This window comes from Camellia sinensis, chromosome 6 (assembly GCF_055761805.1).
Source record: "Camellia sinensis isolate YWXY chromosome 6, ASM5576180v1, whole genome shotgun sequence".
In the NCBI taxonomy this organism is placed as follows: Eukaryota; Viridiplantae; Streptophyta; class Magnoliopsida; order Ericales; family Theaceae; genus Camellia; species Camellia sinensis.
Window position 1 is genome coordinate 151,821,164 of NC_138966.1, and position 11,726 is coordinate 151,832,889.

The following is an 11,726-nucleotide window of genomic DNA, read 5'->3' on the forward strand; positions in this document are numbered from 1 at the left end:
TAAATGAAAGCTCATAATTGAAATGTTCTCCTTAATAATATCAAATAGGATGCCAAATATTACCAATAAGGATGCCAAAATGATACCAACATGCAATCTACCAAGGATACCAATATGCAATCTAGAAGATTTAACTATCATGGCTTAAGCATTATGTAGAATACCAAATATTACTCATAATAGGTTAAACTCAATATAATCTCATGGAGCTAATGTAAATCCAAAAAATGAAGCATGTTCAAGGTATAGCAATCCATATGCCAAGAAAAATCATGAATTTCAATATATAACACACATTTGAAGCATAGGCATGATTTTTAGGCAAGAGCATCATCAAAGAGTATACATTGCAAATCATATGAAGCATAATCAATCTTTTTCATATCAAAGTAATAACAGTATTAGCTCAAAGGATATAAGATAGAATTTTTACCTCAAAAGCTTAAGAGAGTATATGAGGCATACGTTAGGTTCAAGAGATGGAAGCTTTTTAATCTTCAATTTTCTTTCATGAGGAGTTCATCTCAAAAGGGTTTAACAAGTATGTTAGCAAAATGATTTCTCCCCCTAAGTTGGTGCTACCCTTTTCTAATGTGATTTGTATAAATATAGCATTCATAGAACAATCATTATTACTCAATAAAAATGCAGCACAAATCACTTCTTATCACAAACTCAAAAATTGAAAAATAATTCAATGATCAAACAAGAGTTTGGAATGCTATTTTTCAGAATTTTCAAGTTGTAGCACATAGCATAATATGCATAAAAAAATAGTGTTATGCTCTTTGTTTTATTAAAAAATGATGCAACAATCTCATTTAATCACATAACATTATCAAGAGGCATTTTCATCAATTCAATCCACATGCTCAAGTGCGATAAAATATTTTACTCAATATGGAACACAACATGAATGTTATAAACAATTAATTCAACAATTTATCAATCAAAAGCATTTCATGAGATGTTTGCCAATATAATCCATATTCAAAAGATATTCAATAGGATAGATGCAATGTCTCTACAAATGTATGATACTTCTTTTCATTTAGACATTGTTGATGAATCATAATCGAGGAATTTCACAACACATTCAAATATTCCAATGTAAAGCATATAGGCATGAAATTTTCATATTGAGCATATTCTTGAGATCATAAATGTATAATTCAAAATATAGATAGTACACATTTCAAAAACATGCTATGACATCAAAATTGATTCTACAAAGATATGACTCAAAAAGGAATTAACATATTAGTATGAAGTCATATATAAGATGTAAAAAGTATGCTCACAAAATATATTTATCACTTCTTATCTCTTTTTCATAGCAATGGATGACATGATATACAATATTAATGAATACATGAATCATTCATATTCTAATAGGCATTCATCAAAATAATATAATTCTCATTTTTGAGTTCAATGAATGTTTGAGAGAAACTAGCAGAACATGACTTAGCAAACTTAGTACAATTAGGTTACATGGAAGTAATGATTAGACACAACCTATTGTACACAAATCACACTTTAAAAAATATAGAACTTTAAGCTTAAAGGTGTGTTAGGAGTTATACCTTCATTTACCTATTTGGAATCTTTACCCATACATTACCTCTATTGTTTATCTTGGTGATTTTCATTTCGTCATTCTTCTTCTTGTAGGAGCTAATTTTGCTCTTTAGATTGAACACTCTTGTTGTGCATTTCCTCTCGAACTCCTTGGTGTTCTTTGAGATTCCACCTACAAAATATCTTGATTTCTTTCTTGGTACTTATACTTTCTTGGGTTCATAAGAATTAGTCTCAAGAACATTTAATATCATCAAAGGTTTAGGAGGATCAAAACCAATGCCTACTTTGTCAAAAATACATTTTTTATTTCCAAGAAGTTTGTTGAGGTTTTCTTTTCCTTTTACAAAATTTTCAAGAGTTTTGTTTAAATCCTCAACATTGTTTTTCAAAATATTTTTCTCATTGGCAATAGACATAAAGTCATTTTTTAAAGTAGCATTTTCCATTTTTAAAACATCCACATCATTTGAAAGAGAAGTAACTAATTTTTTTAATTTAGAATTCTCAACACAAATATTTCTAAATATGTCATGTAATTCATTGAAAGCACTTTCAAGTTCTACATAATTAGAATTTACCTTATCTTGAGTGAATTCTTCTTCTCCAAGAGCCATGAGACACAGGTTGGCTACTCCATCATTTTCTCCCCAAATGGCTTTCTTTTTACTGTCATCCATCATTGAAAGTTCATGAGCCATGAGTGAGCCTAGGAGTTCTTCAATGCCTAATTTTTTTAGGTTTTTTGCTTCTTGGATAGTTGTAACCTTAGCTTCTCATTCATTTGGCAAAGACCTAAGTATTTTTCTCACAAGCTCACCATTAGTATAAGATTTACTAAGAGATTTTAGAGCATTAATAATATTGGTAAATTTATAAAACATCTCAAAAATAGATTCAAATGATTCCATAGTAAAGAGTTCATAATCATGAATAAACATGTCAATCCAAAACTTTTTTATTTGGCTAGTTCCTTCATTGGTGATTTCAAGTTTATCCCAAATCTCTTTAGCAGTAATACATCCAGAAATTCTATTGTACTCATTTGCATCTAGTCCACACACAAAAATAAGTTTGGCTTTAGCATTAGCTTGAAGAAGTTTATAATCATGCTCATCAAATTCATCCTCAAGTTTAGGCACACTGATATGGTCTACTACCTTGGTAGGGATTTTAGGACCTTTAGTGATAATGAGCCACAAAGCATAATTGGTAGCTTGAAGATACAAAGTCATTTTTTCTTTCCAATGAATGTAATTACTGCCATCAAAGAGAGGTGGCCTTTTGCTAGCTTGTCCTACAGCAGAGTAAGTAGAATACATAGTTGCTATGGATCAAAAACTTAAGATTGTTAAATCTAAACAAGAGCCACAAGCTCTGATAGCAATTGTTACCCAAAAAGCAACCTAAGACGGGGGTGAATTAGGTTTCTACAAATTAAAATTAATAATACCCCAATAAAATTAACTACTAGTACAACAAATTATTAACAAGCACAATGACGAACTTAGAAGTAAATGATTAAGCAAAATAACAATGAAGTATAACTAACATACAGGGTAAATCAAATGATTAACACATGAATACTAGATAGCTATAGCAATAGTAGGAAAGTAAAAAGATTAAGGAAAAGGAGACAAATAGATTGTAGTTGTTCGACTTCAACCAAGCCTACATCCACTCCTCAAGCTTCACTTGAGATTTTCCACTATCTTCTAGCTTCACAGGGATACTAGCAACCTCTTTACAGATGCATCAATCCTCTACGGATTTTACACAGACTTCATAAGCCCAAACCCTTGCAAATCTTAGGTGATTCACAATCACTCTCAAGATTTTAAGAACACGGTGTTTGCAACACTTTTACAAGATGAAATGGTATTTTTGCTTTCAAATAAAGCTTACAATAAATATCTCTCAAAGATAGATATATAAAATAAAGCTTTGATTTTTCTCTATAAGGCTCAGTGTATAATTTCTGAGAGAGGATGTAAACAAAAATTGAAGAACACTTCTCAGAGAATTTTTTCAGAGAATAGATGTGAGTGATTATAAATCAAAAAATATTTTATGGTTTTTTGTCACTTGTTTACATTAGAGGCTTTGGTATATGTAGTGAAACTTATAGCCGTTTATAGCTGTTGTATTCATTTGAATTTATAACCGTTTATAGCCGTTGTATTCATTTGAATTTATAGCCGTTGTACTCCATCATTACTAATTTGAATATCTTCCACTTGAATCTTTTGAACCTTTTGAACTGCTGTTGTGCTGGGCTGTTTGAACTTCTAATTTAATCAAATATTAAATATATTCTAACAACATTTAGGATAAAGGTTTAGGTGAGAAATAATGGGACAAAATAAATTTTGATTCTATTTTTCTCTTTCAAATAAATTAAAACATAATTAAATAAATCATCAAAATAAATTTTGGATTCTATTTTTCGCTTTCAAATAAATTAAAACATAATTAAATAAATCATCAAAATAAATAAGTCTAACGTATGTTTTGTTTATCATTTCACATTTTTGCCCTGAACTACGCAGGTTTGATTCCTTGCAAAGGGATACGTAGGCAACCCTCGGGTTCAACCAACTACATCTGTATTTTGTTTGTTTGCCCAAGTCTTACGGCCTCGTCAAAATGGGTCATTTTTGGGCTTTGACATTCATCACGTCACTTCATGACTTCGAGCTTTGTCAAAGAGGGGCAACTGTAGACATCCTAATTTTGACCACTCGTAAGACTTAGGCGCTTGATCCAAACACTCGATGATGAAGGTTACATTGTGCAAATGGTTTGAATTCTCAACAAAGATATCCGATTTCAAGCTCTAAACAATCCCAACTTGTCATATCCACTGTATTTCTATCCCAGAAACTCAATTTTGAACATTGTACCAACCTGCATTGAACCTGAAAGTGTAGAACAGTGAAAATACACTGAGGCCCGGTCGTGCCTCAGTGATGGCCGGCCGTGAGTATCAATGCCTGGCTGGGCCTCTTGACTTTTCAAAGCAGATTATATAAATATCTGTCAGCTATCTATTTCTGCAGATATTTTGATCTACAGCTCATTCTCTATAAATACGAAGCTGCTGGACTGAATTGAAAATGTTGGAGAGGTTGAGAAGTTTGAGAGATTGATAGGTTGATATATATCAAGGTTTAGAGATATCAAATTATATAAGCATAATCTTTCTTTTGTAAGTCATATTCCTACTTTCATAATCTTTATATCATCCATCCATACCATATCAACATAGAGCTTGGACTTGGAACTTGATTGAGATTTGCGAACCATAACTCAAACTTGAGGGTGTTGGAATCAAGTTTGTTAACTAAGAGCTTACCTCTCTTTCAAAGGTATATTTTTTCATTTTCTTCTTTCACCTTCTTATACTATTTTCCTCTATTTTTCTTGCCTTTATATACTGATTTTCAGAGTTGAATTGAGGCCCAAAAACATGATTTGAGGTCTTGAAATTGGAGCCACCCCTAGGCTTTGTTCCATAGTTTTTTTCTCTACTCTTTTACTTACTTTCTCTTGTTTTTAGCTACTGTTTTTCACCCATTAGGGCTGTTTTAGGGCTATTTTAATTTATGCTAATGCTTTGATTAGTTTGCTTGTTATCTCATAAGTTTTCTTGTATAGTTTGTTACAAGTTGTTTTAGCCTTTCCTTAACTCACTTCCATATTTGATAATCTCATTTTAATAATCAAGTTGTCACTTCTTCGTTTCATTCGAGAGTTGTTTCAAATGGTTGATGGTTATTCAATACATGAACTAGAGGTTTGCGCTTAATGGCTTAATCTCTATGGAGATTCATCGTCAACGGCGTAATCTCTCTTTCATGTTGAGAATTACTTCCCATTTGATGCTTCTCTCCTTTTAGTGGACATAATCATCACCTTGGACTTAATGGATTAAAGGATGGTAAGGACTAATGAATTTGACTTCAAATGAACCAACCCATATAAAGAAAATGAGTAATCTTGCTTTGGTTCGGCTAGACGTTATGCCGAGTCCATTATGTCAAGGTTTGTTTTACATCAATTCATGATGTTTTGATGACCCTAAAGCATCTATACCACCCTCTTTGAGTTCACTCCATGACAATAGGGAGAGGTGGTCATATTCATTGCATTTCATTGATTTTTGTCCAAAATTGTATCTGAGATTATCAAGTAATCAATTTGCTCGTTGTTGGTTTTGGAATCAATTTCAACCTTCTCTCGAGGCTTTCCCATGACAGAAAAGTGAGAAAGGGACAAACAAAGTCCAGAACACTCTGTCTGCACTATCTTTACTTTAGGACACCAAATGGAATTTTGCATGAGATTAAGGCACGGTCGGCCTTCTGTAGGCCTGGCCGGGTGTCAATAAGGGCCGGCCAGTCATCAATGAATGGTAAGGCAGTGTGTTGTGCAGAAACAGAGGGCAGTGGCTAAAAGTGAAACAGAATAATCTGGGCAAATATAGCAGCTTCTAGACGCTACGCATGTGAGCATTGTGCATCTTCAGATTTGTAGCTTATTATTTAGTTACTTATTAATTCACTTGGTTTTGTAATAATTAGTTTAACTTGGACTATTGGACATTGATTCGCACCCTCCTGGGTGAGGGTAAACAAACTTGTAATAATGTGTATTTCTTCCAGCCCCACGTCTTTCTCCCTTTTATCTAACTGCTTGCGATAGTTAGATTAAGGACATCACGTTTCATTTAGCATACTTCATGTTCGCATCCACTCGTATTACATGCATTAAAGCTCGGTTCATCATTTTAACTTGCATTGTTATTACTTATACTTCTTTGAATACGTGCTTAAACTGCATGTTATTGATCCATATGTCAAATTTGTAGCTGAGCCTAGTAATTACATATCGCATGTGTTACATTAGACATGTCGCATAAGAATCATGCATTTTTCTAACTAGTTTCTCTTTTTGGCTTGGAGTACAAGGTAAGCTTTTATTTGCTTTAGCACGTTGCATGAGTGTGATTATTGCCATGTCTAGCATGCTTGCCATGAGGCTAAATGCTTAATTGATAAACTGCTTGAATGCCTGTAGATGAAGGCTATTTGCTTGAATTTGAATAATTTGAATAATGTTCATATGCGATCACTTTTACAAGTGGTACATATTCAAAACACTTTTTCAAAACAAACACGAATCAAGTGTTCCAATGTTTGCAAAATTAGTCTATACTTGTATGCATCACATAGTAAAGTTAACCTAATAATTGGAACAAGAGCATATAATGTAAATAAAAATCACATCATGATTAGTAAAGGCCGATTTTTGATTGGGCTAGTGAGATGTTCAATTCATGACCTTCCCCTCTCGTACCTAAGTTCCTGAGCCGAGACACTTTGGTGATGACGGACTAATGGCCTTTGGCATGAGTCACGGATTTCCTAAATTTTCCAAAACAAAATATTCAGGTGGCGACTATGTAAATCTGGCAAAGCAGTCCATTTTTAGCATTCGATTCAAAACATCGATTTTCCAAAAGAATTGCCAAATTTGATGATTTCTCATATCACCAGACTGTCTGTTCATCTCCAAATTAAAATTCAACAACACCCAAAAAAAAAAAAAAAAAAACCACCATGCTCATCGCATTCAAAGAGGCTTAATCAAAAGATAATTCAATAACAAACAAACACCATGCTCTGATTCATTAATACGTAATATTTGATTGTATATCATAAATTGATAGAGATTTCAAAAGTATCATTTCCAATTTATAAGGCTAGTGCCATAAGCATTGTTTATAGCATTCAACTATTCAATGAATAGATTGTAAATTGTAATTATATTTACCTACAAAATAGAACAACTCATCCATCACATCTTTTTCTCAAGGGCTTCTTCATTGAAATGTCATTCATGAGCTTACGGATACGAATATTTTACCTTAAAATCGACCTATCTCTCTTCAATGGCGATTCAAGTATATGATTAATCAGTATTGTTTTCCCTCTTTCAATCCTTTTTAGCTCTAGATCTTTCAGCTTCGAAGAATCAAGCTAAAATACAATCAATACGATCGATCGAGATTTAGGGATTCAATCGAGAGAGAGAGAAAGAGAGAGAGTAGTGTAGAGAATGAAATGAAATCCCAACTATTGAAGCTCAGACAATGAAAATAAAATAAAATAATATATGAGTTAGTTTATTGGAGACCAATTAAAGTTGTTGGTAAAAAGTTACTAACCTTTTGCAACCAAATAGCTTTGTCATTAAAATGTAGTAGTATGATTAAATATATTTTTAAAAAAATTCTTTCATTTTGCCCTTAAAAGTATAATTTTTACAGAATAATTATTTTTGTCTCTAAAACTTTAACTTCTTGTAGTGAGTAAATAAATCTAAGTACTTATTTTATTTTATTTTTTAATTTTTTCCCTCTCCAGCAGGATTATGTACTTCATACAAGATAGCAGATGCATTATCAGTAGTTATGTTTATGAAATTCTGGGCAGCTGTTAGTCGTGGAGATTATAGCAATTTGGTTTATCCCAAATTTGGTTCGGCCAACATCTTTCCCCCTACACTTAATCCCAATACCAATCACCACAAGCATGGCGTTGGCACTACAAAAAACAAGATCATTGCAAAGATTTCCGTGTTTAGCGACTCCACCATCTCTACTCTTAAATCCAAATACACCGCCATCACCGCCACTACTATCACTGCCAACAACAAAACCATACATAAAAATCCAACTCGTGTTGAGGCACTTTCTACTTTTATATGGTGTAGATATAAGGCCACCACTCGAGGAAAGGTGGTATGTAGAGAAGGAATTATATATCTAGTGATTCAAGGGGTAAACTTGCACACAAGACTCAATCCGCCTTTACCTAATTCATATTGTGGTAACCTTAGTCGATTTTCCATAGCAATATTAGCACCACCGGCATTGGAAAAAGGCGCTATAGGAGAGGATCGTGATAGCTTGGTCACTCATATGAGAGATGGGACAAGAAAAGTTAACAGCGATTATGTAAGGAAACTCCAAGAGGGTGGTGGTGGTATGGGGGGCTTGAATTCCAAGAAAGTGGAAGGTGGTAATAAAAATTAATACAATTTCAAGATGTCGAATAACAGTCACGTGCTTACCATTTTCAACACCTTGTTGTAATGGTCATCTCGCAATCGTCGTCTTTGTTATGGAATTGTAATGTTTCCTCGTACCAGCTTCTGAATGACTGAAATTGGTTTTGTGGTGTAATGTGAGCAACCAAATTAGAACACGAAACATGGAGTAACGGCAACAACCTATGTGCAGTCCCTCTAATACGAGTTTGTTGGCCGTAGTTACATCACAACAACTCATTTCGAAATGGTCGGTAAGACATGGTTCCACCGCACCTATCGTGGATGTTGAAGCGACGTTGTAGTAGTAGTAACAACTGTTGTGTAATCACATGCATGGTTTGTAATAAACACCCAGTGGAACCCACAATGTGATGCACACTCACATCATACCAACACATTCACCATATAGTGTCCCAAAAAAATAGTGAGTTGTCAAAATACATCAAAGATCGAATTAGATTTTTTTTCTTTCTATTGGTTCGGATAAACGGCGCAACGAATGACATATTGATATGTTGAAAATGTCATAAATTCGTAGAATACATCAAAAATTTGAAAATAAATATTATTTCTGCGGTAACATGCAATTCATGAACTGATGGAAAATGTCATGAAACATGTAAATTGTCATAATCTTCCATTAAACTGCATTTGGACAACCACAAATAGGAGTGTGCACGAGGATGGCTTATTGTAAATAGGTGACATTTGGTGGTAAATCGGTGATGAAGCGCACAACCGTAAGTGTCGATGGCATTACATTGGTTTCTTGCATGTTTTCCTGTTATGATGACCCCACGAAATCAAAAATCCAAACATCCACAGTAGAATGAAAACATCAAAAAATAAACACAATAAACACCAACCTCGAACAAGTCGCAAATCCCATTAAACACACCAACCCAAAATTAGCAGGACAAACAATTGACACACATTCAAGTCTACATTTAAAAAAAAGATTCCACATTAGGAATAAAACATCAAGTGGGCAACACTATCCAACCCCCTTTAAACACACCAACCCAGAATCATGTACATGTTACTTACTGAAAGTGCTTGGTAATGAAGGTGCATTTGTCAGAATCATGTATGTAGTGGGTCTTGTGTGGGTGGTAGTGTTAAAATCAAACCAAAAAAAATAAATAAATAACAACCAACAACACCACGATTCCACATCAGCCCCCCACATCAAATGGCTAAACATCACTAACCCCACAAATCACTCCACACAATCCTCCACAAAAATTTCAAAAATTAACACCATACCATAACCAACCCATCCAAACATCAGGAAAAATCAAAACCAAAATTACACTCAAGGGTAAACAAGTAAACTCCAGAATATACCATAAATAAAATGACTAATTGGTTTGAAAGAAAACTTCCAAAACTAAATGGAATAACATTTTCCCAAATGAAATTTTTGGATAATTTTTCCAATCATAATCACATCGTGCCTTAAGATCAACTAATAATTTTTCGCATCGTCCACCTTGCTCATGTGATATGTGGTGTCCATCTATTTGTGGGCCCTTGTGCCACATGGCAGAGCTCCATTAATCTGTTATTTTTTGGAGTGTCTATGGGTAAAAGGTACTCCAATATAAATTTTAGGTGAATTTGCAAATTAGTTAGAAGACCAAAAAATAAAAAATAAAAAATAATAATAATAATAATAATATAATTATAAAGTTATGCAGAAATTTATCATTTTAATTATTAAAATTGATCAATTTTATCACTAATTTAAAATTTATTTTAAAAACATTCGCAATTCTATGGGATAGGCTTTCGCATTCTTTAAAAATTTCAAATTCAACATTAATTGGTTATCATAAAAAATTCAGCCTATCAAACTATCTTGAAATTGTGAAACAACTATATAACATTCAAAATTTAAAATAAATAGATAAATAAAACGAGACAAATTAGACATGAAAGTCAAAGGACTCAATTCTCCTCTTTGCAAACTAAAGCACCTTTTTATTCGGTTCACAAACTAACATTTTAGGGCGAATTGTATCATTTTATTTGGTTCCAATTTTTATATTAAATTTTTTTTAAATTGAGTTTTTTTATTTTTTTGTTTTCATATTTTTTTTATTCTTACAAAAAAAATTTAATAATTTAAGTAATTTTTTTACTTTTTATATTGACTTAACTTAGATATACCTAAAAAATAAAATATTTATAAAAATATTTTAAAAAATTAATAAATACACAAGAATAAAAAAATATATTGAATTTTTATTTTATTTTATTTTCTGTATTTTTGGAATTTATAAATTTTTTAAATATTTTTTTACAAATATTGTGCTTTTTAAGTGTGTTTATGTTAGGTGTATCTAAAAATTACAAAATTTAGTCAAAATATTAAAAAAAAAATTAGTAAAAGCAAAAACATATTCAAAACAAAAAATTCAATTTTCTAAAAAGTAAATTCTAAATTCTAAAACCAGGTTTTCTCTTTTTAAAAAAAAAGAAAACAAAACAAAAACAAAATGTATAGGGACATTTAATTATTTGAACAATGAAAAAAAAAAAGCATAAAGGACATTTAATATTTTCATAATGTTAAGGTCCTCAACATTGATCCAGAAAAATTTCGATCCAGAAAAATTTCAATCCAGAGAAATTCGCTCCAGAGAAATTCTGGACTTCTCAAAGAATTTCTCTGGATTCATTTTGACCAATTTTCTCTGCTTTCAAATTTAAATTCAAATTTCTCTGGTTCATTTATAAACCAGAGAAAATTCAAATTTCTCTGGATTCATTTTAACCAATTTTCTCTGGATCGCAATATCATTTTATAAAATCATTTTGACAAACCTTAGACCAATTTCTCTGAGTTCAAATTCAAATTCTTCCTCCAGAGAAATTCTTTGATAGCCTTCAATTTCAGAACCATCTGATTGCAATTTCAATGTAGATATAAAATGAAGGCCTAGAAACCATCATTTCAGAAGATCCAACACCAACTTCTTGACCTCAAACCATACAATGAAGCAAAATGCAAATTCAATTTAAAT

General features: G+C 32.2%; 1 protein-coding gene across 1 annotated transcript; it reads left to right on the top strand.

The window, feature by feature from the left end:
• Positions 1-8,056: 8,056 nt before the first annotated feature.
• LOC114282204 (limonoid 1-O-acetyltransferse-like) lies at positions 8,057-8,680 on the top strand. The gene has a single exon (XM_028224854.2). It carries the CDS (start codon positions 8,057-8,059, stop codon positions 8,678-8,680), a length of 624 nt encoding a protein of 207 aa, XP_028080655.2.
• Positions 8,681-11,726: the final 3,046 nt, after the last annotated feature.

Bases quoted from the DNA above. Each gene is read 5' to 3' on its own strand.
- LOC114282204 (XM_028224854.2), top strand. From the start codon at position 8,057: ATGTTTATGAAATTCTGGGCAGCTGTTAGTCGTGGAGATTATAGCAAT.